The following is a 27,195-nucleotide window of genomic DNA, read 5'->3' as shown; positions in this document are numbered from 1 at the left end:
TGGTTGTCGATTTGCCCAGTAGTTAGCTGCTTACACACCACGATTTCTTGTAATTAATTTAACATCATCTTATGAATTTTTTTTATTTTATTTTTTTTTTTTTTGCGGTTAGCCGGTCCGCTCTTGCAGCCGCATTACACTAGGCTGGTAATTTATGTGGCCACAGAAGAGTGCCTTCGGATGCCTCGTTGGCGTCACATATGGTCCGGCCACAGATAATTTTAATTACATTTTTTGGAGTTATATCCTTAGCTCCTCGCGAACGTCGTCGTCGCCGCCGCACGCACGCAGAATACGTGTGTACACACGTACGCAGTAGGCAGTGGACGATGTAAGCACTCGGCTAGGTGTAGCTCGCGCCGGCCTCGCGCCGGTGTAGCTCGCGCCGGCCTGGCGCTGCTGTGGGGCGGCCTCACGGCTTCTCCACTGCCCTGGCAGCTAGCGGCGTTCAAATGGGAGTCGCGGTTTACTGTTCGACATGGAGGGTAGTACTGGGCTGGTGACGAGTGCTCCCGTGAATTGTCTTTCCTCCAGCACTTGCTTTTGCGGTGTTTTCGACGGTCGCCAGTTGCCATATCGGCCCCTACCACCGTGTGTCACTCCCACATGTGGAGCGCACACGCTGCAAGCATTTAGGCCCTTCGGCTGCGCCGGCGGCATCGGAGGGGTGACGCAGCCGGCCACGGAGGCGACGGCGACCGGGACTACACGACACCTCGAAGATGGCGGCGATGGACCGCAGCACGATGATGACAGCGTGGGACGCATCGTCAACACTGGCGTCGAGCATGTCCGGGTGGGAGGGGGCGCCAAACGTCTTCTCTCGCGGACGCTCCGCGAGTGTCTGAGACAGCGCCTGCGCCACATCCTACTCAGGAAACCGGACCAGGGGAAGGTGTTCGAGTGCACCAGGGAGTCCACAGCGTCCAACCACTTCATAGCGGGAGGCAAATACACCCGCTTCGCAGACTGGCGCTTTATCCATCGCGCCAGGCTCGGAGTCGTGCCTCTGAACGGTTGTCGCCGCTTTGATGGGCGGGCAAACAACAACAAAGCCTGCCGACGCTGTGGCCACAACAACGAGACGCTCCCGCACGTGATTAACGCGTGCATGGTGCACTCAGCAGCCCTGCAGTATCGTCACAACGCGGTCCTCAACCGCCTCGCGACAGCAGTCGCTGGGCGGCCAAGGAGAGGAAACGCTGCTGTTCCTGACATCAGGATTAACCAAGCCGTCATAGGGGACAGCAGTGGGCTGCGTCCGGACCTCGTAATAACTGACGAGGCCGCGAAGACTGTGACCATCGTCGATGTGACAATCCCCTTCGAGAATAGGCGGATTGCGCTCGACAACGCTCGGCAACTGAAGAGGATAAAGTACGCCGACGTTGCGCGCGGATTAGCCGCTCGCGGCTATTCCGTCACTGTCGACGCCCTGGTTGTCGGCAGTCTGGGGGCGTGGGACCGCCAGAACGATGCAGTGCTTCGGCACCTAGGCATCGCTAGCCGCTACTGCCAACTGATGCGGCGGCTGATGGTGTCTGACACCATCAAGTGGTCCCGCGACATTTACGTGGAACACATTACTGGCCACCGCCAGTATGTGTCCCCCTAGACTGTGGCATGCTCTGACGTCAGGCTGCGAGACCCTCGAGACTGCAGTCGTCGGAGAACTTCGAGGTCGGTGCCTTCGTGACGTCGGCGTCGAGATTCTCCTCCACGACGCGGGACCTGCGGCGCTACACCATCTTCGCGCCGCACTGCAGCAGTGCCGAGTCAGTAGCGGTGCGTGCGGTGCTGCCTGGTGCCCCTCCCTCCGTGGTGTCCGCCGAATATGGCCCCCACCTCGGTTGGCGCGGTGCTAGGCGGCGCCAAACGTGTGCCTACTGCCCGGCAGTCTCCAGCCAGCGTGGGAAGCAACGCCCTCCTGCCACGACACCCCGGTGACGTCTGCCGCAAGGCGGACAGAGGGGAGAAGTCCGGCTGCGTGTGACCCGCCTGCGTGCGTGGCACACCAGCCGCTGGCAGCCGTGCATGTGCAGTGTGCTGTCAGGGCATGGAGATGAATGAAATAAAACAAAATAGTTCCTAAAACTAGTTCCAAACCTTCCCCGGTCTGAAATATCTAAGGCCGCGCCTATCGCGGGATTAATCTTAAGGTAATATACTTAAGCATCCGCGCCTAACGCGGTCTTCCAATATTTAAGTAGTGGGCTTAACCCACGAATTAGAATTAAATTCAACTATTTAAGTGCGGTTAGAACCGTCTACTATATATTTCAATTTAATTTTCATTAAATTTGTAAAACTCGATTTGTATAGAGTCATGAATATTCTTTCTTAAAATTATACTTCTTAAAACTGTAACTAAGAATTATCTCGGAAAATAAAAATCTGTTCTTATCAGCTTAATATCTGATACGTCCTGCATCGCAGGACCAGAATATTAAACTCATTTTTGGCTCATGACGGAGTGCTAGGGGCTTGCTCCACCTCTGTCGCGGGTTGGCCCGGCATTGCAGTACCGCCGGGATCGGCCCACCTAAAATTAATTAAAACATAGCCTGAAATGGGTTAATATTCTGCAGTTATCAGATATTCCGCTGGTAGCAAAACTTGTTGTAGTTGTCGATGTGCCCAGTAGTTAGCTGCTTACACACCACGATTTCTTGTAATTAATTTGACATTATCTTACGAACTTTATTTATTTATTTATTTATTTATTTATTTATTTATTTATTTTTTTTTGCGGTTAGCCGGAACGCTCTTGCAGCCGCATTACACTAGGCTGGTAATTTATGTGGCCACAGAAGAGTGCCTTCGGATGCCTCGTTGGCGTCACATATGGTCCGGCCACAGATAATTTTAATTACATTTTTTGGAGTTATATCCTTAGCTCCTCGCGAACGTCGTCGTCGCCGCCGCACGCACGCAGAATACGTGTGTACACACGTACGCAGTAGGCAGTGGACGATGTAAGCACTCGGCTAGGTGTAGCTCGCGCCGGCCTCGCGCCGGTGTAGCTCGCGCCGGCCTGGCGCTGCTGTGGGGCGGCCTCACGGCTTCTCCACTGCCCTGGCAGCTAGCGGCGTTCAAATGGGAGTCGCGGTTTACTGTTCGACATGGAGGGTAGTACTGGGCTGGTGACGAGTGCTCCCGTGAATTGTCTTTCCTCCAGCACTTGCTTTTGCGGTGTTTTCGACGGTCGCCAGTTGCCATATCGGCCCCTACCACCGTGTGTCACTCCCACATGTGGAGCGCACACGCTGCAAGCATTTAGGCCCTTCGGCTGCGGTTTTTCCTTATCGCTTCTCGGCCTTTTGGCTAAGATCAAAGTGTAGTATCTGTTCTTATCAGCTTAATATCTGATACGTCCTGCATCGCAGGACCAGAATATTAAACTCATTTTTGGCTCATGACGGAGTGCTAGGGGCTTGCTCCACCTCTGTCGCGGGTTGGCCCGGCATTGCAGTACCGCCGGGATCGGCCCACCTAAAATTAATTAAAACATAGCCTGAAATGGGTTAATATTCTGCAGTTATCAGATATTCCGCTGGTAGCAAAACTTGTTGTAGTTGTCGATGTGCCCAGTAGTTAGCTGCTTACACACCACGATTTCTTGTAATTAATTTGACATTATCTTACGAACTTTATTTATTTATTTATTTATTTATTTATTTATTTATTTATTTTTTTTTGCGGTTAGCCGGAACGCTCTTGCAGCCGCATTACACTAGGCTGGTAATTTATGTGGCCACAGAAGAGTGCCTTCGGATGCCTCGTTGGCGTCACATATGGTCCGGCCACAGATAATTTTAATTACATTTTTTGGAGTTATATCCTTAGCTCCTCGCGAACGTCGTCGTCGCCGCCGCACGCACGCAGAATACGTGCCGCCGCACGCACGCAGAATACGTGTGTACACACGTACGCAGTAGGCAGTGGACGATGTAAGCACTCGGCTAGGTGTAGCTCGCGCCGGCCTCGCGCCGGTGTAGCTCGCGCCGGCCTGGCGCTGCTGTGGGGCGGCCTCACGGCTTCTCCACTGCCCTGGCAGCTAGCGGCGTTCAAATGGGAGTCGCGGTTTACTGTTCGACATGGAGGGTAGTACTGGGCTGGTGACGAGTGCTCCCGTGAATTGTCTTTCCTCCAGCACTTGCTTTTGCGGTGTTTTCGACGGTCGCCAGTTGCCATATCGGCCCCTACCACCGTGTGTCACTCCCACATGTGGAGCGCACACGCTGCAAGCATTTAGGCCCTTCGGCTGCGGTTTTTCCTTATCGCTTCTCGGCCTTTTGGCTAAGATCAAAGTGTAGTATCTGTTCTTATCAGCTTAATATCTGATACGTCCTGCATCGCAGGACCAGAATATTAAACTCATTTTTGGCTCATGACGGAGTGCTAGGGGCTTGCTCCACCTCTGTCGCGGGTTGGCCCGGCATTGCAGTACCGCCGGGATCGGCCCACCTAAAATTAATTAAAACATAGCCTGAAATGGGTTAATATTCTGCAGTTATCAGATATTCCGCTGGTAGCAAAACTTGTTGTAGTTGTCGATGTGCCCAGTAGTTAGCTGCTTACACACCACGATTTCTTGTAATTAATTTGACATTATCTTACGAACTTTATTTATTTATTTATTTATTTATTTATTTATTTATTTATTTTTTTTTGCGGTTAGCCGGAACGCTCTTGCAGCCGCATTACACTAGGCTGGTAATTTATGTGGCCACAGAAGAGTGCCTTCGGATGCCTCGTTGGCGTCACATATGGTCCGGCCACAGATAATTTTAATTACATTTTTTGGAGTTATATCCTTAGCTCCTCGCGAACGTCGTCGTCGCCGCCGCACGCACGCAGAATACGTGTGTACACACGTACGCAGTAGGCAGTGGACGATGTAAGCACTCGGCTAGGTGTAGCTCGCGCCGGCCTCGCGCCGGTGTAGCTCGCGCCGGCCTGGCGCTGCTGTGGGGCGGCCTCACGGCTTCTCCACTGCCCTGGCAGCTAGCGGCGTTCAAATGGGAGTCGCGGTTTACTGTTCGACATGGAGGGTAGTACTGGGCTGGTGACGAGTGCTCCCGTGAATTGTCTTTCCTCCAGCACTTGCTTTTGCGGTGTTTTCGACGGTCGCCAGTTGCCATATCGGCCCCTACCACCGTGTGTCACTCCCACATGTGGAGCGCACACGCTGCAAGCATTTAGGCCCTTCGGCTGCGGTTTTTCCTTATCGCTTCTCGGCCTTTTGGCTAAGATCAAAGTGTAGTATCTGTTCTTATCAGCTTAATATCTGATACGTCCTGCATCGCAGGACCAGAATATTAAACTCATTTTTGGCTCATGACGGAGTGCTAGGGGCTTGCTCCACCTCTGTCGCGGGTTGGCCCGGCATTGCAGTACCGCCGGGATCGGCCCACCTAAAATTAATTAAAACATAGCCTGAAATGGGTTAATATTCTGCAGTTATCAGATATTCCGCTGGTAGCAAAACTTGTTGTAGTTGTCGATGTGCCCAGTAGTTAGCTGCTTACACACCACGATTTCTTGTAATTAATTTGACATTATCTTACGAACTTTATTTATTTATTTATTTATTTATTTATTTATTTATTTATTTTTTTTTGCGGTTAGCCGGAACGCTCTTGCAGCCGCATTACACTAGGCTGGTAATTTATGTGGCCACAGAAGAGTGCCTTCGGATGCCTCGTTGGCGTCACATATGGTCCGGCCACAGATAATTTTAATTACATTTTTTGGAGTTATATCCTTAGCTCCTCGCGAACGTCGTCGTCGCCGCCGCACGCACGCAGAATACGTGTGTACACACGTACGCAGTAGGCAGTGGACGATGTAAGCACTCGGCTAGGTGTAGCTCGCGCCGGCCTCGCGCCGGTGTAGCTCGCGCCGGCCTGGCGCTGCTGTGGGGCGGCCTCACGGCTTCTCCACTGCCCTGGCAGCTAGCGGCGTTCAAATGGGAGTCGCGGTTTACTGTTCGACATGGAGGGTAGTACTGGGCTGGTGACGAGTGCTCCCGTGAATTGTCTTTCCTCCAGCACTTGCTTTTGCGGTGTTTTCGACGGTCGCCAGTTGCCATATCGGCCCCTACCACCGTGTGTCACTCCCACATGTGGAGCGCACACGCTGCAAGCATTTAGGCCCTTCGGCTGCGGTTTTTCCTTATCGCTTCTCGGCCTTTTGGCTAAGATCAAAGTGTAGTATCTGTTCTTATCAGCTTAATATCTGATACGTCCTGCATCGCAGGACCAGAATATTAAACTCATTTTTGGCTCATGACGGAGTGCTAGGGGCTTGCTCCACCTCTGTCGCGGGTTGGCCCGGCATTGCAGTACCGCCGGGATCGGCCCACCTAAAATTAATTAAAACATAGCCTGAAATGGGTTAATATTCTGCAGTTATCAGATATTCCGCTGGTAGCAAAACTTGTTGTAGTTGTCGATGTGCCCAGTAGTTAGCTGCTTACACACCACGATTTCTTGTAATTAATTTGACATTATCTTACGAACTTTATTTATTTATTTATTTATTTATTTATTTATTTATTTATTTTTTTTTGCGGTTAGCCGGAACGCTCTTGCAGCCGCATTACACTAGGCTGGTAATTTATGTGGCCACAGAAGAGTGCCTTCGGATGCCTCGTTGGCGTCACATATGGTCCGGCCACAGATAATTTTAATTACATTTTTTGGAGTTATATCCTTAGCTCCTCGCGAACGTCGTCGTCGCCGCCGCACGCACGCAGAATACGTGCCGCCGCACGCACGCAGAATACGTGTGTACACACGTACGCAGTAGGCAGTGGACGATGTAAGCACTCGGCTAGGTGTAGCTCGCGCCGGCCTCGCGCCGGTGTAGCTCGCGCCGGCCTGGCGCTGCTGTGGGGCGGCCTCACGGCTTCTCCACTGCCCTGGCAGCTAGCGGCGTTCAAATGGGAGTCGCGGTTTACTGTTCGACATGGAGGGTAGTACTGGGCTGGTGACGAGTGCTCCCGTGAATTGTCTTTCCTCCAGCACTTGCTTTTGCGGTGTTTTCGACGGTCGCCAGTTGCCATATCGGCCCCTACCACCGTGTGTCACTCCCACATGTGGAGCGCACACGCTGCAAGCATTTAGGCCCTTCGGCTGCGGTTTTTCCTTATCGCTTCTCGGCCTTTTGGCTAAGATCAAAGTGTAGTATCTGTTCTTATCAGCTTAATATCTGATACGTCCTGCATCGCAGGACCAGAATATTAAACTCATTTTTGGCTCATGACGGAGTGCTAGGGGCTTGCTCCACCTCTGTCGCGGGTTGGCCCGGCATTGCAGTACCGCCGGGATCGGCCCACCTAAAATTAATTAAAACATAGCCTGAAATGGGTTAATATTCTGCAGTTATCAGATATTCCGCTGGTAGCAAAACTTGTTGTAGTTGTCGATGTGCCCAGTAGTTAGCTGCTTACACACCACGATTTCTTGTAATTAATTTGACATTATCTTACGAACTTTATTTATTTATTTATTTATTTATTTATTTATTTATTTATTTTTTTTTGCGGTTAGCCGGAACGCTCTTGCAGCCGCATTACACTAGGCTGGTAATTTATGTGGCCACAGAAGAGTGCCTTCGGATGCCTCGTTGGCGTCACATATGGTCCGGCCACAGATAATTTTAATTACATTTTTTGGAGTTATATCCTTAGCTCCTCGCGAACGTCGTCGTCGCCGCCGCACGCACGCAGAATACGTGCCGCCGCACGCACGCAGAATACGTGTGTACACACGTACGCAGTAGGCAGTGGACGATGTAAGCACTCGGCTAGGTGTAGCTCGCGCCGGCCTCGCGCCGGTGTAGCTCGCGCCGGCCTGGCGCTGCTGTGGGGCGGCCTCACGGCTTCTCCACTGCCCTGGCAGCTAGCGGCGTTCAAATGGGAGTCGCGGTTTACTGTTCGACATGGAGGGTAGTACTGGGCTGGTGACGAGTGCTCCCGTGAATTGTCTTTCCTCCAGCACTTGCTTTTGCGGTGTTTTCGACGGTCGCCAGTTGCCATATCGGCCCCTACCACCGTGTGTCACTCCCACATGTGGAGCGCACACGCTGCAAGCATTTAGGCCCTTCGGCTGCGGTTTTTCCTTATCGCTTCTCGGCCTTTTGGCTAAGATCAAAGTGTAGTATCTGTTCTTATCAGCTTAATATCTGATACGTCCTGCATCGCAGGACCAGAATATTAAACTCATTTTTGGCTCATGACGGAGTGCTAGGGGCTTGCTCCACCTCTGTCGCGGGTTGGCCCGGCATTGCAGTACCGCCGGGATCGGCCCACCTAAAATTAATTAAAACATAGCCTGAAATGGGTTAATATTCTGCAGTTATCAGATATTCCGCTGGTAGCAAAACTTGTTGTAGTTGTCGATGTGCCCAGTAGTTAGCTGCTTACACACCACGATTTCTTGTAATTAATTTGACATTATCTTACGAACTTTATTTATTTATTTATTTATTTATTTATTTATTTATTTATTTTTTTTTGCGGTTAGCCGGAACGCTCTTGCAGCCGCATTACACTAGGCTGGTAATTTATGTGGCCACAGAAGAGTGCCTTCGGATGCCTCGTTGGCGTCACATATGGTCCGGCCACAGATAATTTTAATTACATTTTTTGGAGTTATATCCTTAGCTCCTCGCGAACGTCGTCGTCGCCGCCGCACGCACGCAGAATACGTGTGTACACACGTACGCAGTAGGCAGTGGACGATGTAAGCACTCGGCTAGGTGTAGCTCGCGCCGGCCTCGCGCCGGTGTAGCTCGCGCCGGCCTGGCGCTGCTGTGGGGCGGCCTCACGGCTTCTCCACTGCCCTGGCAGCTAGCGGCGTTCAAATGGGAGTCGCGGTTTACTGTTCGACATGGAGGGTAGTACTGGGCTGGTGACGAGTGCTCCCGTGAATTGTCTTTCCTCCAGCACTTGCTTTTGCGGTGTTTTCGACGGTCGCCAGTTGCCATATCGGCCCCTACCACCGTGTGTCACTCCCACATGTGGAGCGCACACGCTGCAAGCATTTAGGCCCTTCGGCTGCGGTTTTTCCTTATCGCTTCTCGGCCTTTTGGCTAAGATCAAAGTGTAGTATCTGTTCTTATCAGCTTAATATCTGATACGTCCTGCATCGCAGGACCAGAATATTAAACTCATTTTTGGCTCATGACGGAGTGCTAGGGGCTTGCTCCACCTCTGTCGCGGGTTGGCCCGGCATTGCAGTACCGCCGGGATCGGCCCACCTAAAATTAATTAAAACATAGCCTGAAATGGGTTAATATTCTGCAGTTATCAGATATTCCGCTGGTAGCAAAACTTGTTGTAGTTGTCGATGTGCCCAGTAGTTAGCTGCTTACACACCACGATTTCTTGTAATTAATTTGACATTATCTTACGAACTTTATTTATTTATTTATTTATTTATTTATTTATTTATTTATTTTTTTTTGCGGTTAGCCGGAACGCTCTTGCAGCCGCATTACACTAGGCTGGTAATTTATGTGGCCACAGAAGAGTGCCTTCGGATGCCTCGTTGGCGTCACATATGGTCCGGCCACAGATAATTTTAATTACATTTTTTGGAGTTATATCCTTAGCTCCTCGCGAACGTCGTCGTCGCCGCCGCACGCACGCAGAATACGTGCCGCCGCACGCACGCAGAATACGTGTGTACACACGTACGCAGTAGGCAGTGGACGATGTAAGCACTCGGCTAGGTGTAGCTCGCGCCGGCCTCGCGCCGGTGTAGCTCGCGCCGGCCTGGCGCTGCTGTGGGGCGGCCTCACGGCTTCTCCACTGCCCTGGCAGCTAGCGGCGTTCAAATGGGAGTCGCGGTTTACTGTTCGACATGGAGGGTAGTACTGGGCTGGTGACGAGTGCTCCCGTGAATTGTCTTTCCTCCAGCACTTGCTTTTGCGGTGTTTTCGACGGTCGCCAGTTGCCATATCGGCCCCTACCACCGTGTGTCACTCCCACATGTGGAGCGCACACGCTGCAAGCATTTAGGCCCTTCGGCTGCGGTTTTTCCTTATCGCTTCTCGGCCTTTTGGCTAAGATCAAAGTGTAGTATCTGTTCTTATCAGCTTAATATCTGATACGTCCTGCATCGCAGGACCAGAATATTAAACTCATTTTTGGCTCATGACGGAGTGCTAGGGGCTTGCTCCACCTCTGTCGCGGGTTGGCCCGGCATTGCAGTACCGCCGGGATCGGCCCACCTAAAATTAATTAAAACATAGCCTGAAATGGGTTAATATTCTGCAGTTATCAGATATTCCGCTGGTAGCAAAACTTGTTGTAGTTGTCGATGTGCCCAGTAGTTAGCTGCTTACACACCACGATTTCTTGTAATTAATTTGACATTATCTTACGAACTTTATTTATTTATTTATTTATTTATTTATTTATTTATTTATTTTTTTTTGCGGTTAGCCGGAACGCTCTTGCAGCCGCATTACACTAGGCTGGTAATTTATGTGGCCACAGAAGAGTGCCTTCGGATGCCTCGTTGGCGTCACATATGGTCCGGCCACAGATAATTTTAATTACATTTTTTGGAGTTATATCCTTAGCTCCTCGCGAACGTCGTCGTCGCCGCCGCACGCACGCAGAATACGTGCCGCCGCACGCACGCAGAATACGTGTGTACACACGTACGCAGTAGGCAGTGGACGATGTAAGCACTCGGCTAGGTGTAGCTCGCGCCGGCCTCGCGCCGGTGTAGCTCGCGCCGGCCTGGCGCTGCTGTGGGGCGGCCTCACGGCTTCTCCACTGCCCTGGCAGCTAGCGGCGTTCAAATGGGAGTCGCGGTTTACTGTTCGACATGGAGGGTAGTACTGGGCTGGTGACGAGTGCTCCCGTGAATTGTCTTTCCTCCAGCACTTGCTTTTGCGGTGTTTTCGACGGTCGCCAGTTGCCATATCGGCCCCTACCACCGTGTGTCACTCCCACATGTGGAGCGCACACGCTGCAAGCATTTAGGCCCTTCGGCTGCGGTTTTTCCTTATCGCTTCTCGGCCTTTTGGCTAAGATCAAAGTGTAGTATCTGTTCTTATCAGCTTAATATCTGATACGTCCTGCATCGCAGGACCAGAATATTAAACTCATTTTTGGCTCATGACGGAGTGCTAGGGGCTTGCTCCACCTCTGTCGCGGGTTGGCCCGGCATTGCAGTACCGCCGGGATCGGCCCACCTAAAATTAATTAAAACATAGCCTGAAATGGGTTAATATTCTGCAGTTATCAGATATTCCGCTGGTAGCAAAACTTGTTGTAGTTGTCGATGTGCCCAGTAGTTAGCTGCTTACACACCACGATTTCTTGTAATTAATTTGACATTATCTTACGAACTTTATTTATTTATTTATTTATTTATTTATTTATTTATTTATTTTTTTTTGCGGTTAGCCGGAACGCTCTTGCAGCCGCATTACACTAGGCTGGTAATTTATGTGGCCACAGAAGAGTGCCTTCGGATGCCTCGTTGGCGTCACATATGGTCCGGCCACAGATAATTTTAATTACATTTTTTGGAGTTATATCCTTAGCTCCTCGCGAACGTCGTCGTCGCCGCCGCACGCACGCAGAATACGTGTGTACACACGTACGCAGTAGGCAGTGGACGATGTAAGCACTCGGCTAGGTGTAGCTCGCGCCGGCCTCGCGCCGGTGTAGCTCGCGCCGGCCTGGCGCTGCTGTGGGGCGGCCTCACGGCTTCTCCACTGCCCTGGCAGCTAGCGGCGTTCAAATGGGAGTCGCGGTTTACTGTTCGACATGGAGGGTAGTACTGGGCTGGTGACGAGTGCTCCCGTGAATTGTCTTTCCTCCAGCACTTGCTTTTGCGGTGTTTTCGACGGTCGCCAGTTGCCATATCGGCCCCTACCACCGTGTGTCACTCCCACATGTGGAGCGCACACGCTGCAAGCATTTAGGCCCTTCGGCTGCGGTTTTTCCTTATCGCTTCTCGGCCTTTTGGCTAAGATCAAAGTGTAGTATCTGTTCTTATCAGCTTAATATCTGATACGTCCTGCATCGCAGGACCAGAATATTAAACTCATTTTTGGCTCATGACGGAGTGCTAGGGGCTTGCTCCACCTCTGTCGCGGGTTGGCCCGGCATTGCAGTACCGCCGGGATCGGCCCACCTAAAATTAATTAAAACATAGCCTGAAATGGGTTAATATTCTGCAGTTATCAGATATTCCGCTGGTAGCAAAACTTGTTGTAGTTGTCGATGTGCCCAGTAGTTAGCTGCTTACACACCACGATTTCTTGTAATTAATTTGACATTATCTTACGAACTTTATTTATTTATTTATTTATTTATTTATTTATTTATTTATTTTTTTTTGCGGTTAGCCGGAACGCTCTTGCAGCCGCATTACACTAGGCTGGTAATTTATGTGGCCACAGAAGAGTGCCTTCGGATGCCTCGTTGGCGTCACATATGGTCCGGCCACAGATAATTTTAATTACATTTTTTGGAGTTATATCCTTAGCTCCTCGCGAACGTCGTCGTCGCCGCCGCACGCACGCAGAATACGTGTGTACACACGTACGCAGTAGGCAGTGGACGATGTAAGCACTCGGCTAGGTGTAGCTCGCGCCGGCCTCGCGCCGGTGTAGCTCGCGCCGGCCTGGCGCTGCTGTGGGGCGGCCTCACGGCTTCTCCACTGCCCTGGCAGCTAGCGGCGTTCAAATGGGAGTCGCGGTTTACTGTTCGACATGGAGGGTAGTACTGGGCTGGTGACGAGTGCTCCCGTGAATTGTCTTTCCTCCAGCACTTGCTTTTGCGGTGTTTTCGACGGTCGCCAGTTGCCATATCGGCCCCTACCACCGTGTGTCACTCCCACATGTGGAGCGCACACGCTGCAAGCATTTAGGCCCTTCGGCTGCGGTTTTTCCTTATCGCTTCTCGGCCTTTTGGCTAAGATCAAAGTGTAGTATCTGTTCTTATCAGCTTAATATCTGATACGTCCTGCATCGCAGGACCAGAATATTAAACTCATTTTTGGCTCATGACGGAGTGCTAGGGGCTTGCTCCACCTCTGTCGCGGGTTGGCCCGGCATTGCAGTACCGCCGGGATCGGCCCACCTAAAATTAATTAAAACATAGCCTGAAATGGGTTAATATTCTGCAGTTATCAGATATTCCGCTGGTAGCAAAACTTGTTGTAGTTGTCGATGTGCCCAGTAGTTAGCTGCTTACACACCACGATTTCTTGTAATTAATTTGACATTATCTTACGAACTTTATTTATTTATTTATTTATTTATTTATTTATTTATTTATTTTTTTTTGCGGTTAGCCGGAACGCTCTTGCAGCCGCATTACACTAGGCTGGTAATTTATGTGGCCACAGAAGAGTGCCTTCGGATGCCTCGTTGGCGTCACATATGGTCCGGCCACAGATAATTTTAATTACATTTTTTGGAGTTATATCCTTAGCTCCTCGCGAACGTCGTCGTCGCCGCCGCACGCACGCAGAATACGTGTGTACACACGTACGCAGTAGGCAGTGGACGATGTAAGCACTCGGCTAGGTGTAGCTCGCGCCGGCCTCGCGCCGGTGTAGCTCGCGCCGGCCTCGCGCCGGTGTAGCTCGCGCCGGCCTGGCGCTGCTGTGGGGCGGCCTCACGGCTTCTCCACTGCCCTGGCAGCTAGCGGCGTTCAAATGGGAGTCGCGGTTTACTGTTCGACATGGAGGGTAGTACTGGGCTGGTGACGAGTGCTCCCGTGAATTGTCTTTCCTCCAGCACTTGCTTTTGCGGTGTTTTCGACGGTCGCCAGTTGCCATATCGGCCCGTACCACCGTGTGTCACTCCCACATGTGGAGCGCACACGCTGCAAGCATTTAGGCCCTTCGGCTGCGGTTTTTCCTTATCGCTTCTCGGCCTTTTGGCTAAGAAGCACCCCGCGGTCGGAGCGGTCCGTTGTGCTCTGTAGCGGGTCGCGAGTCGCGTTTCGTGGTCGTTTCGTTTGTTCTTGGTTTTTCCAGCGTTGTTATTTTTGCGGTGAATATGTCGAACCGGTCGAACAGTATTCAATGCGTATTCGACAGAGCAGCGAGACGGCCTACGGCCTTTGAAATACAGGAATGGATATTTGGTGATCTGAAAGTACCGGAAAATGACGTCGACACCTTTCAACTGGATTTTGTCTTATTCTCGTTATTCGTGAAATTTCTCGACCAAGAGAAATACGAAAAGTATGGCCTGGCACTCGCGGGCGAACATCCGTTCCGCTACTTCGATGGAACTGTCGGAACAGTGCATATAGTGCCATCTGGCTTTGGGATACGGACTGTGCGGGTATTTAACGTACCCCCTGAGTGTCCCAATGACGTAATCGGCCGTGTCCTGTCGCGGTATGGCACGGTGCTCAGCATCACGAATGAGAAGTGGGGAAGTGCCTACCGTTTCCAGGGCAACAGCGGCGTTCGTAGTGTCCGCATGGACCTCCGCCAGCACATCCCGTCGTATATAAATGTTGCGAGTACCAGGGCCCAGGTCACTTATATTGGGCAACCGCAAACTTGCTCCCTTTGTCAATCGACGGAGCATCTCCGCGTGGACTGCCCGCGCCGGCGTCCTGTGCAACTGCCGCGGGAACGCGCTGCTGGTACCGACCTTGTGCCTCTCCTCAGCGAGGTAGTGGCGGGCGCTGCCCACCGTCCCACTGAGCGACCTGACGTGTCGCCCCCGCCAGAAGCAGTGCAACCGGCACCCAGTGCACCGGCTGACGGACCCGTCCCGGACCAGACGCCCGTTGTGGCGGTACCGCCGGCGGCGTCTGATGTGCCTGCTATGGCGAGTGATGTGGTCGCTGTCGAACAGATGGAGGTCGTTCTTCCTACCCCGCCCATCCCGGCAGATGACGCTAAGTCCCCCCGCCGTCGTCATCGGCGCAAGAAGGCGAACCCGGACCAGCCGGCGGAGGAAGCGGACGGTTTACGTCCTCCTGAGAGCGGCAGTGAGGCTGACTCTCAGGCCTCCTCAGTTTCCCGCTCTGTTTCCGCTGACCGCTCGGGCGGTATGCGGCAAACTGCTCGGCAACTAGAGGCTCTTATCAGTTCCTCGCGAGATCGGGGAGCGATCCCTGCAAAACGGAAACATGACCAGGGTAGCGACCAGCCAATGCAGCGTACTCGCACCCTTTCACACCCTACTGTGTCCGACGCGTCTGCGCCGCCTGGCTTAGCCTATCCTGCCGATGGGGGAGGCCTGAACTGGGCTGACGACGAGGGCGATGACATGCGTGATTGAGTGGGTCTTTCCCCACATGAGCTGCTTGGTATTTGTTTCTCACATCCGGGGTGATATCGCTGGGTTCTGGTGTGGATATTTCCACACCTGCTTCCCTACGGCTGTGACCCTATCTGCCGTTGTCTACTCTGTGTTGCTCTCCCATGCCTGCCTTTGACCGTCCGCCGGGAGCCCTCTCCCTTTTAACGATCAATATCAACTCCATCTCCAACCCGGTCAAACTTCGATCTCTGAAGGACTTTCTCCGCCTTGGTGCGTTTGATGTGGTCTTTCTCCAGGAAGTTTGTGCCCCCTTTCTATCTGACCTTGCTGGTTATGAGGCACTGTATAACATTGACCCTGACGCCCGGCGGGGTACTGCTTTGCTCTACCGATCAGAGTTTATTCCATCCCACGTTACCACGCTACCCAACGGTCGCGTTCTTGCATGTATCCTTCAAGATGTCCTTTTTCTAAATGTCTATGCTCCTTCCGGTGCTAACCACAGGCATGGCAGAACAACACTTTTTCAGTCTGATCTCCCCCCTTTCTTAGCAGCTCGTCGCCCTATCGTCTTTGGCGGAGACTTCAACTGTGTGGTGGCCGACGTTGACCAGGTCCCGACGCCTATGCGGTGTGAAGCGCTCGCTTCACTCCTTCGGGCGGCTGACCTTACTGACACATGGCGCCACTTCCATCCCGCCTACACGCAATTTACCCACATCTATCCCACTGGAGCCAGCCGTATTGATCGTGTTTATGTCTCGACTGATTTGACTCCCGCCCTTTGTGCCGTCCAAGTCATACCAGTGGCCTTTAGTGACCACTGTGCGTACTCGTGTTCCTTGCGTATCGCGGGTCCTGCCCCGGTTCCTCGTGGCACCTCTTGGAAGATGAATACCCTTCATCTGTCCCTGCCCGAACTTCGTGCTCTTGTCACGAAAACGTGGCAGGATTGTCTCGTGGACACTTCCCGGTACCCTACCACGGTGGTTTGGTGGCTCCGCTGTGCGAAGCCCCGGCTGCGACGTGTTATCCGGCAATACAGTCGCGACGTCGCCCACTGGAAACGTAGCACGTTGGCCTTCTATCAGCAGTGTCTCACTGACGCCCTGAATCTTCCTGCTGACCGGTATGATCAGCTCCGCATGCGCCTCAACAAAATTAAGGCGCAAATCCTTCGCTTCTCTCGGGAGAAAGCCGACGGTATGGTGGTGCGGTGTCGTTCTGCATCCCTGATTGAAGGCGAGGAGCCATCCCTTTATCACCTCGCCTCTGAACGAACTCGTGCCAAGAAGAACACCATTTTGCGCCTTAAGACAGACGATGGTGCGTGTATCACAGACAACCGCGACGTCCTCCAACACCTGACGGACCATTTCACGCACCTCTTCCAGGATGTTGAGGTCGACGTTGCCGCCCAACGTGCACTTGTCAGTGGGGTGCCCACTTCTTTGGATCGTCATGACCGCGGCTCCTTAACCGAGCCCCTGACACTCGCTGACCTCACTTCTGTCCTCCGTGCCTGTCCGGGACGCAAGTCACCTGGCCCCGACGGTCTCCCTTATGAGTTCTACCAACAATTTTGGGACCTGCTCGGCGACCGTTTCTGCACAATGTGCGAGGAGATTTTTGCTGGATGCGACTTACCCGCCGACTTTTTATCTGGACGTATTGCCCTTATTCCAAAGGTGACTGGTCACTGCCGAGCTCAAGACCTGCGTCCTATCACTGTCCTTAACACTGACTATAAGTTGGTGGCACGATGCGTGGCCTCTCGTCTCAAACAGGCGATGACTAAGGTACTTTGCCCCACTCAATCCTGTGGCGTTTCGCGTCGGAACATCTTCACCGCCGCTTCCCTGTACCGCGATGTTGTCTTCCTCACCGCTGACACTCGCACCCCGGCTGCCATTCTTTCCTTGGACTTCGCCGGTGCCTTTGACAGGGTCTCGCACCCTTACCTGTTGGGCGTTATGTCGCGGATGGGTTTTGGGGAGCGCTTCATACGCATCATCCGGAACTTCTTGGATGGGGCGAATTCCACTATCGTGGTGAACGGTTGCCGGTCGCGCCCCATTCCCATCAGACGGTCAGTTCGACAGGGGTGTCCCTTGTCGATGTATTTGTTTGCCTTAGCGCTGGACCCCATGCTGCGTGACATTGGCCGGTTGGTCGACGGTGTCGTTCTCCCAGGCGTCACCTTCCGCTGTGCGGCCTACGCCGATGACGTTGGTGTGTTCGTTGCTAACGCAAGGGACATCGACTCCGTTCGCCGCATTCTCGATGTTTATGAACGGGCCTCCGGTGCTCAGTTAAATCCCAACAAGACTGTGTTACTTCCGCTAGGGCCACGATCTTTGACCGTCGAACGCCCCTGGTACCGAGTTGTAGGGGAACAGCGTATCTTGGGTCTTGAGGTGACTGCCTGTCCGCAGCGTATGTTAACCCTCACGTGGCGGCGGCTTCTCACACGCATCAGGGGCCTTTGCGTGAGCCACGCTGATCGACGGCTCGACCTCCATCAACGCATCCGGCTTATTAATGGTTATCTCCTCTCACGAGCATGGTATGTCGCCCAACTCCTTACGCTGCCGAAGCAGATCGGCCGAGCCATATCCCAAGCAGTATATTGGCTCTTGTGGTGGCATGCGCTGTTCAAGGTTGATGCGCTGACCTGTACGCTGCCGAAGGTCGATGGCGGCCTTGGCCTCATTGACTTTTCCCGGAAATGTGCGGCCCTTCTGATTCACCGTGTCGCCGCTTTGCGCGACGCCGACCCCAGTGGGACTACAGCGGTCCTCTTCGACCGTTATCGTCCACACTCGGCGCGTGCTCCGGTCTGTTTGACGCATATTCCGATCCGGCTGACGACGGTCAGAGACTATTACTTCCACCGCAGTTATGTCCTCGCAGTGGCCACTGACAAGGCACGCACGTCGAAGCGCCTTTACCAGGCACTCCGAGGCCAGCCCAAGCCCCATAAATTAGAGGACAGACGACCGTCGGTCATCTGGCGCCAAGTTTGGGCTAATATTAACAACTCAGCCCTTCCCACGGCGGTTTCAGCGCTATGGTACCGTGTCGTCAACAATTTAATCCCCACTAACCATCGCCTGGCGGCCATCCGCCTACGGCCCTCGGCTGCTTGCGGCCGCTGTGGTGACGTCGACACCAGGGAGCATCGCCTCCTCTGCCCCCACGTCACGGAAGTGTGGACCCTTGCACGTGTACTCATAGCGCTGATCGGTGGGACGACGCCAGCAAATGTATCCACCGACTGGTTCCTTACACCTGATCTTCAAACACAACCCCGACCAAGGCGTAACGCAATGGTGTGGCTCTTGGGCCACACCATTTTCACGATCTACGACCTTTCCCTCGCCGATGCTGTCTCTTACATGGACTACCTGTGGAGCCAGCATCGCGTGGCGGAATCTGCTCGAAACTATACGACCACTTTTGCCCGGTATTTGAAAGTTGCAATGATCCATGGATACCAAACGGTGTTCAAGGTTGCCTAGGGCGCCTTGTCCAGGCATTGCCTAGGATTGCCCTGGTTTTTTTTTTTTGCACCAATCTCTGACTTGACTCACCCCAGATTCGCAATTGGAACAATTATTGCAAAAACTTTATTGGACAAATAGGAATCACGCAATCACTCTTAGAAGCCTATTCCTTAGTTAATTCTCTAGGCGATGGGATTATCTCGCCAGTCTCATTTTCACTTGTGTGTGCTGCCGTCCCTGTTTTTAATTTCCTTTCATTTCTATCTTTCTTTCTTTCTTCCTTTTGGTTCTCAACTCACTATTTCTTCACACCTGCAGAGCGAGGTGTCTTTCTGAGTCAAGTGTCGTCGCCCACTGCGGCATAGCAGAGTATGCCCCTCGCCTTTAATTTCGTTCCTGGCAACAAGTCTTGCTACTCAATGCACCCTGTGCGTGCTGCGTCGACACTCTAGGATGGCGGCATTTTTGGAGAGGACAAGGCAGGGCTGTAGGGGAGGAAGGAGGCCCATTAAAAAAAAAAAAAAATAAAAAAAAAAAAAAAAATAAACAAAAAAAAAAAAAAAAAAAAAAAAAACAAAAAAAAGAAAAAAAAAAAAAAAAAAAAAAAAAAAAAGTGTAGTATCTGTTCTTATCAGCTTAATGTGAGCTCATATGGACTGATTACTGCACCGGGAAGCGGTCGCGCTTATTCTCCTGTTTCAGGTCCGCGACCTGAACGATGGAGCTTGTGGTGACGCTGCCGGCGGAGGTCTTCCGCTGCCGGATCTGCTTCGTCACCAAGGCTGCCGGGAGACCAACTTTTGGGGAGTACAAGGACCACTCGGCCCTTCTCCGCCACTACAGGAGGCTGCACGACCCGGAAACGGTTCCCGTTTTCGAGTGTCAGTTTTGCGGCCGACGCGACCCGCGGCTGAAGACGCTGCGGTTACACCAGCGGCTCTGCAATGCAGATTCCGCAACCCCCGGCGCTGCCAGTCGGGGGAGAGTGAGTATGGGACACGATGCCGTGTCTGGCTCTCTGGGGCACCCAGAGAGGTCAGCCGGCGGGAGGTCACAGGCGAGGGCCCCCGAAGCTAGTAGGACAGGCCCTTCGTCCTTAGTTAGTGCTGGGCGCAAGCCACAGGCGAAAGCGGCTCGGGAAGCTAGTACCATAGGCCGCCTAGCCTTAGATAATAGAGAGGGGCTATGGCCACAGCCCAGACCGGTCCCCGAAGCTAGTAGGACAGACCGGCTGGACTTAGGTTTAACTTACGCGGCGGTCCTGACCCGCAGCAGCGTGGTGGGCTCACAGGCTGCCTTGCCCTCACCCTGTGTGAGTGTGCAGGCGTCTGCGACGCCCAGGACGGCGGTGGTTGCCACCCCCGCGTCGTGTGTACTCTGTGTGCGCACGCCGAGGAGGTCTGGCATCCCCCTGCCGACACGCTCCGCGACGTCAACCGCGTCGCCACGAGTGCCGAGCGCAAGTTCGGGAGGTGAAGGCAGCACGCTGCCGACGCCTGCCGCCGAACGCGTCGCTCCGGCCAGAGGCGCTGTGTCCGGCATGGGCCGCGGCTCGCCGCCGCCCGCGCCGGCCACTGCGCCCAGTGGCGTACGCTGGCCACGTCGTGCGGCTGCCGCAGGCGCCTCCCGCCCGCCATCTGTCGGGAGCGTGGGTACTGGCCTGGGACTGCCGCCCGCATTCGCTACGCCGCCAACAGGTGGCTCTGCGGTGCGGGTGGGCAGTGGCAGGCAGGCTGCCTCGCTCGCCGCGACCGTTGGTGTTGTCATTCACGGCGCAGCCGCGCCGCCGGTTGACGCACCAAAGGCCGCGCGCCCGGCGGATGCACCGGATGGTGTGGTGCTTGTGCGGTCGCAGACGTACACGCGCCGCGTTTCCTCTGCCCTGCCGGCGGTTACGTCGAGTGACGCCCGTCACTCCGTCTCCGCTCAGGCAGGGAGTGCTATTAACTCAAAAGCTCCTGTTGCAGATCATGAGTGGCACGTAGTCACCCCAAGGAGGGACAGACGCCGTGCTGCAGGACGCAGACCACCGCCCCCGGACCGACGGCGCATCATACCGCCCAGTCCGCGTAACAGCGGCCCGGCGCGAGCCAACGCGCCTGGGCGGCCGGCGCGAGCTACACCTCGTGTATCTCGCGCCGGCGGCAGGGCGCGGGCGACCGCTGGGCCATCTGTTGGCGGCGCGGCGAACAACAGCCGCAGTGCGCTGGGCCCGAGCGCCAGGCCGGCGCGAGCTACACCTCGAGACGCCCGGCCGGCGCGGGCTACACCGGCCACCCCTACGACCACTGCGCCATCTGGTAGCGATCGTCGGGCACCCAGTCCGCGTAACAGCGGTCCGGGGCGAGCCGGCGCGTCCGGTCAGCCGGCGCGAGCTACACCCCGTGTTTCTCGCGCCGGCGGCGGGCCGCTGGCGACCGCCGGGCCATCTGTTGGCGGCGCGGCGAACACCAGCCGCGGTGCGCCCGACCCGAGCGCCAGGCCGGCGCAAGCTACACCGGCCCCTGCTGCTACCGCTGCGCCACCTGTCACCAGCGCGGCGACCGAGAGCAGCACTGAGCGGCCCACGCCAGATGGCAGCACGGCACCACCACCGACGCAGACGACGGAGCGGCGCGACGTGAACGGAGGGACTGCAGCTGCGTCTCCGAGAACTGGCAGCAAGAAGAGGAGACGCCGACGCCGTAACAACCGGCCCAGTCCCAACCTCCCGCCGCAAGGCTCCCGTCCTACACCAGACCTGACAGGCCCCCCTGTACCCTCCGAACAGGGCGCAACTGAGGCAGCTCCGCCCCCCCCTCCCCCGGCCGACACTCGGCTAACGGAGAGGCAGCGGCGCTGGCTGGCGGCCCTGGAGAGCGTCCACAACCAACCGTGGGACGCATTCGTCGCGGTCGTCGAGGACTTCATCTCCGAGATCGCCGAGACGAAGCCACAACGCCAGGCAGCCGGAGGTCGACAGGATGGGCCACCAGCAGCAGCGCACCGCGGCCAGGGCCGCGCCGACGCTGCTGCCAATCCCCCTCCCCCTGCCCCTACACGCGGCCGCGGTGGGCGGCGCGGTGGACGTGGCGCACGGCGCGCGGCGGCCGCCGAGCGTCGGTACGACGCGAATGCAGCGTCTGAGATTCAGAAGCTGTACCGCGCGGACCGGCGTAAGGCGATGCAGCGCGTCCTTGGCGAGACGTCGCCGTACTGCCAAATCGATGGCAACGTGCTCACGGAGCACTTTAAGGTAATATATTCTAAATCCGACTTTTCCGTTACAGATGCACCAGCTGCTGTCCCGGACTTTGCCGCCACCACGCCTCCTGATGTCAGCGAGGACGTCCTGCTGCCGATCACACCTTCAGAGGTGCAACAGCGGCTCCAGAAGGCGAGCAATACTGCTCCTGGGGCAGACGGAGTCACGTACTCGGACTTGCGACGTGAGGATCCTGGCTGCCACGTGCTAGCTAAGATCTTCTCGCGCTGCTGGAATGAGCGGAAGACTCCGGTGCAGTGGAAAATATCCACTACCGTCCTCATCCATAAGAAAGGGGACGTCTCGGACGTGACAAACTGGCGGCCTTTAGCATTGAGCTCTACTATCTCTAAGCTCTTTGCTGCAATCGTTGCGGACCGCACTTCTCTCTGGGCGGAGCGGTTGAACCTGCTCTCCCCAGAACAGAAGGGCTTCCGCACGTTTGAAGGCTGCTACGAGCACAACTTCATTGTGCAGGCGGCAATTGATGATGCAAGGCGCAGGGGAGGCCAAGCATGCTTTGCTTGGCTTGATCTAGCGAATGCTTTCGGTTCAGTGCCTCACGCTCACCTCCTTGGAGTACTGAGCAGGATGGGACTACCAGAGCAATTGCATCAGCTAATTGCCGATATGTACGATGGTTGCTCCACCCGCGTCCGTACATCTGACGGACTAACGGAGGAGATAGAGATCCAGGCGGGCGTCAAGCAGGGCTGTCCACTGTCGCCCATCGTCTTTAATCTCGCGCTCGAGCCGGTACTTCGCGCCGCAACCTCGCTCAGAAATGAGTGTGGTATTCCGCTTAGCGGCGTCAGTGTGAGTGCACTGGCGTATGCGGACGATATCGTGCTTCTGGCGCGGGATTCAGAGGCGATGCAGACGCTCCTCAATGTTGTGGGTGAGGCGGCGACGTGGGCCGGGCTTACCTTCAAGCCGTCGAAGTGTGCCACGCTTCACATCCGCCGTCGGCAGACACTAGGCTCGGTATTCACCCTGCAAGGGGGAGAACCAGCCGTGCTCGGTGCGGGTGACGCCTACCTCCATCTTGGCGTCCCCACCGGGTACAAAGTCACGCAGACGCCAACGGATGCGATCGCGGCAATTCGACGCGACTTGCAGCACCTGGACGCTTCCCTGCTGGCTCCCTGGCAGAAGATTGACGCTGTGCGTGTCTTCCTCCTCCCTAGGCTTGACTTTGTCATGCGGGGCGGAGCGGTACGCAAGGGGCCGCTATCTGCACTCGACAAGGCAGTGAAAGCGGCTGTCAAATCTTGGCTGTTCCTCCCACAGCGTGCGTCCACTGAACAGCTCTACCTCGCGCTGGGAGAGGGAGGATGCGGCCTGACGCCGCTCGCGGACGCTGCGGACATCTCGACGATCGTCCACGGCTTCCGCATGCTGCACTGCGACGACGCCACCGTCCGAGACATCGCCTGGGCCACTCTATCTACGGCCGCGCGCCGCCGACTGGGGAGGGAGCCGAGTCGTTCCGACTTGGCCACCTACCTTAGCGGCAGCACTGAGGGTGACCTCGCACGCGACGGTGGTGACATCCAGTCACTGTGGACGCGCGTCAGGAACGCCACAAGGCGCCTAGCGCCGCGTGGCGTCACCTGGCGCTGGAGTGAACTGCTTTCCGAGTTGCAGGTGGAGGTCGGCGGCCGGCCCGCCATCGCTGACGACGCGGAACACGGCGGCATCGGAGGGGTGACGCAGCCGGCCACGGAGGCGACGGCGACCGGGACTACACGACACCTCGAAGATGGCGGCGATGGACCGCAGCACGATGATGACAGCGTGGGACGCATCGTCAACACTGGCGTCGAGCATGTCCGGGTGGGAGGGGGCGCCAAACGTCTTCTCTCGCGGACGCTCCGCGAGTGTCTGAGACAGCGCCTGCGCCACATCCTACTCAGGAAACCGGACCAGGGGAAGGTGTTCGAGTGCACCAGGGAGTCCACAGCGTCCAACCACTTCATAGCGGGAGGCAAATACACCCGCTTCGCAGACTGGCGCTTTATCCATCGCGCCAGGCTCGGAGTCGTGCCTCTGAACGGTTGTCGCCGCTTTGACGGGCGGGCAAACAACAACAAAGCCTGCCGACGCTGTGGCCACAACAACGAGACGCTCCCGCACGTGATTAACGCGTGCATGGTGCACTCAGCAGCCCTGCAGTATCGTCACAACGCGGTCCTCAACCGCCTCGCGACAGCAGTCGCTGGGCGGCCAAGGAGAGGAAACGCTGCTGTTCCTGACATCAGGATTAACCAAGCCGTCATAGGGGACAGCAGTGGGCTGCGTCCGGACCTCGTAATAACTGACGAGGCCGCGAAGACTGTGACCATCGTCGATGTGACAATCCCCTTCGAGAATAGGCGGATTGCGCTCGACAACGCTCGGCAACTGAAGAGGATAAAGTACGCCGACGTTGCGCGCGGATTAGCCGCTCGCGGCTATTCCGTCACTGTCGACGCCCTGGTTGTCGGCAGTCTGGGGGCGTGGGACCGCCAGAACGATGCAGTGCTTCGGCACCTAGGCATCGCTAGCCGCTACTGCCAACTGATGCGGCGGCTGATGGTGTCTGACACCATCAAGTGGTCCCGCGACATTTACGTGGAACACATTACTGGCCACCGCCAGTATGTGTCCCCCTAGACTGTGGCATGCTCTGACGTCAGGCTGCGAGACCCTCGAGACTGCAGTCGTCGGAGAACTTCGAGGTCGGTGCCTTCGTGACGTCGGCGTCGAGATTCTCCTCCACGACGCGGGACCTGCGGCGCTACACCATCTTCGCGCCGCACTGCAGCAGTGCCGAGTCAGTAGCGGTGCGTGCGGTGCTGCCTGGTGCCCCTCCCTCCGTGGTGTCCGCCGAATATGGCCCCCACCTCGGTTGGCGCGGTGCTAGGCGGCGCCAAACGTGTGCCTACTGCCCGGCAGTCTCCAGCCAGCGTGGGAAGCAACGCCCTCCTGCCACGACACCCCGGTGACGTCTGCCGCAAGGCGGACAGAGGGGAGAAGTCCGGCTGCGTGTGACCCGCCTGCGTGCGTGGCACACCAGCCGCTGGCAGCCGTGCATGTGCAGTGTGCTGTCAGGGCATGGAGATGAATGAAATAAAACAAAATAGTTCCTAAAACTAGTTCCAAACCTTCCCCGGTCTGAAATATCTAAGGCCGCGCCTATCGCGGGATTAATCTTAAGGTAATATACTTAAGCACCCGCGCCTAACGCGGTCTTCCAATATTTAAGTAGTGGGCTTAACCCACGAATTAGAATTAAATTCAACTATTTAAGTGCGGTTAGAACCGTCTACTATATATTTCAATTTAATTTTCATTAAATTTGTAAAACTCGATTTGTATAGAGTCATGAATATTCTTTCTTAAAATTATACTTCTTAAATCTGTAACTAAGAATTATCTCGGAAAATAAAAATCTGTTCTTATCAGCTTAATATCTGATACGTCCTGCATCGCAGGACCAGAATATTAAACTCATTTTTGGCTCATGACGGAGTGCTAGGGGCTTGCTCCACCTCTGTCGCGGGTTGGCCCGGCATTGCAGTACCGCCGGGATCGGCCCACCTAAAATTAATTAAAACATAGCCTGAAATGGGTTAATATTCTGCAGTTATCAGATATTCCGCTGGTAGCAAAACTTGTTGTAGTTGTCGATGTGCCCAGTAGTTAGCTGCTTACACACCACGATTTCTTGTAATTAATTTGACATTATCTTACGAACTTTATTTATTTATTTATTTATTTATTTATTTATTTATTTTTTTTTTTTTGCGGTTAGCCAGAACGCTCTTGCAGCCGCATTACACTAGGCTGGTAATTTATGTGGCCACAGAAGAGTGCCTTCGGATGCCTCGTTGGCGTCACATATGGTCCGGCCACAGATAATTTTAATTACATTTTTTGGAGTTATATCCTTAGCTCCTCGCGAACGTCGTCGTCGCCGCCGCACGCACGCAGAATACGTGTGTACACACGTACGCAGTAGGCAGTGGACGATGTAAGCACTCGGCTAGGTGTAGCTCGCGCCGGCCTCGCGCCGGTGTAGCTCGCGCCGGCCTGGCGCTGCTGTGGGGCGGCCTCACGGCTTCTCCACTGCCCTGGCAGCTAGCGGCGTTCAAATGGGAGTCGCGGTTTACTGTTCGACATGGAGGGTAGTACTGGGCTGGTGACGAGTGCTCCCGTGAATTGTCTTTCCTCCAGCACTTGCTTTTGCGGTGTTTTCGACGGTCGCCAGTTGCCATATCGGCCCGTACCACCGTGTGTCACTCCCACATGTGGAGCGCACACGCTGCAAGCATTTAGGCCCTTCGGCTGCGGTTTTTCCTTATCGCTTCTCGGCCTTTTGGCTAAGATCAAAGTGTAGTATCTGTTCTTATCAGCTTAATGTGAGCTCATATGGACTGATTACTGCACCGGGAAGCGGTCGCGCTTATTCTCCTGTTTCAGGTCCGCGACCTGAACGATGGAGCTTGTGGTGACGCTGCCGGCGGAGGTCTTCCGCTGCCGGATCTGCTTCGTCACCAAGGCTGCCGGGAGACCAACTTTTGGGGAGTACAAGGACCACTCGGCCCTTCTCCGCCACTACAGGAGGCTGCACGACCCGGAAACGGTTCCCGTTTTCGAGTGTCAGTTTTGCGGCCGACGCGACCCGCGGCTGAAGACGCTGCGGCTACACCAGCGGCTCTGCAATGCAGACTCCGCAACCCCCGGCGCTGCCAGTCGGGGGAGAGTGAGTATGGGACACGATGCCGTGTCTGGCTCTCTGGGGCACCCAGAGAGGTCAGCCGGCGGGAGGTCACAGGCGAGGGCCCCCGAAGCTAGTAGGACAGGCCCTTCGTCCTTAGTTAGTGCTGGGCGCAAGCCACAGGCGAAAGCGGCTCGGGAAGCTAGTACCATAGGCCGCCTAGCCTTAGATAATAGAGAGGGGCTATGGCCACAGCCCAGTCCGGTCCCCGAAGCTAGTAGGACAGACCGGCTGGACTTAGGTTTAACATACGCGGCGGTCCTGACCCGCAGCAGCGTGGTGGGCTCACAGGCTGCCTTGCCCTCACCCTGTGTGAGTGTGCAGGCGTCTGCGACGCCCAGGACGGCGGTGGTTGCCACCCCCGCGTCGTGTGTACTCTGTGTGCGCACGCCGAGGAGGTCTGGCATCCCCCT

At 55.0% G+C, this 27,195-nt stretch overlaps 1 protein-coding gene, 13 non-coding genes and 1 pseudogene across 14 annotated transcripts; all 15 read left to right on the top strand.

The window, feature by feature from the left end:
* The first annotated feature begins 1,834 nt into the window (after positions 1-1,834).
* On the top strand, positions 1,835-15,288 carry LOC124752495 (translation initiation factor IF-2-like). Its single transcript, XM_047248997.1, has 2 exons — positions 1,835-1,987; positions 14,674-15,288. The coding sequence occupies exons 1-2, from the start codon at positions 1,835-1,837 to the stop codon at positions 15,286-15,288; spliced, it is 768 nt and encodes a 255-aa protein (XP_047104953.1).
* Positions 2,349-2,547, top strand: LOC124752510. The gene has a single exon (XR_007012141.1). It is a non-coding gene; the product is annotated as a U2 spliceosomal RNA (small nuclear RNA).
* LOC124752503 lies at positions 3,305-3,497 on the top strand. The gene has a single exon (XR_007012136.1). It is a non-coding gene; the product is annotated as a U2 spliceosomal RNA (small nuclear RNA).
* LOC124752502 lies at positions 4,280-4,472 on the top strand. Its single transcript, XR_007012135.1, has one exon. It is a non-coding gene; the product is annotated as a U2 spliceosomal RNA (small nuclear RNA).
* LOC124752500 lies at positions 5,230-5,422 on the top strand. The gene has a single exon (XR_007012134.1). It is a non-coding gene; the product is annotated as a U2 spliceosomal RNA (small nuclear RNA).
* LOC124752499 lies at positions 6,180-6,372 on the top strand. The gene has a single exon (XR_007012133.1). It is a non-coding gene; the product is annotated as a U2 spliceosomal RNA (small nuclear RNA).
* Positions 7,155-7,347, top strand: LOC124752498. Its single transcript, XR_007012132.1, has one exon. It is a non-coding gene; the product is annotated as a U2 spliceosomal RNA (small nuclear RNA).
* Positions 8,130-8,322, top strand: LOC124752497. Its single transcript, XR_007012131.1, has one exon. It is a non-coding gene; the product is annotated as a U2 spliceosomal RNA (small nuclear RNA).
* On the top strand, positions 9,080-9,272 carry LOC124752527. The gene has a single exon (XR_007012145.1). It is a non-coding gene; the product is annotated as a U2 spliceosomal RNA (small nuclear RNA).
* On the top strand, positions 10,055-10,247 carry LOC124752526. The gene has a single exon (XR_007012144.1). It is a non-coding gene; the product is annotated as a U2 spliceosomal RNA (small nuclear RNA).
* LOC124752520 lies at positions 11,030-11,222 on the top strand. The gene has a single exon (XR_007012143.1). It is a non-coding gene; the product is annotated as a U2 spliceosomal RNA (small nuclear RNA).
* On the top strand, positions 11,980-12,172 carry LOC124752508. The gene has a single exon (XR_007012139.1). It is a non-coding gene; the product is annotated as a U2 spliceosomal RNA (small nuclear RNA).
* On the top strand, positions 12,930-13,122 carry LOC124752496. Its single transcript, XR_007012130.1, has one exon. It is a non-coding gene; the product is annotated as a U2 spliceosomal RNA (small nuclear RNA).
* A 10,120-nt stretch (positions 15,289-25,408) lies between the features above and the next one.
* On the top strand, positions 25,409-25,607 carry LOC124752506. Its single transcript, XR_007012137.1, has one exon. It is a non-coding gene; the product is annotated as a U2 spliceosomal RNA (small nuclear RNA).
* A 757-nt stretch (positions 25,608-26,364) lies between these two features.
* LOC124752525 lies at positions 26,365-26,498 on the top strand (annotated as a pseudogene).
* Positions 26,499-27,195: the final 697 nt, after the last annotated feature.

The sequence above is a fragment of the Schistocerca piceifrons genome, unplaced genomic scaffold (assembly GCF_021461385.2).
Source record: "Schistocerca piceifrons isolate TAMUIC-IGC-003096 unplaced genomic scaffold, iqSchPice1.1 HiC_scaffold_468, whole genome shotgun sequence".
NCBI lineage: Eukaryota > Metazoa > Arthropoda > Insecta > Orthoptera > Acrididae > Schistocerca > Schistocerca piceifrons.
Note: the sequence above shows the minus strand (reverse complement) of the source record. Positions and strands in the feature narration are given on the sequence as shown.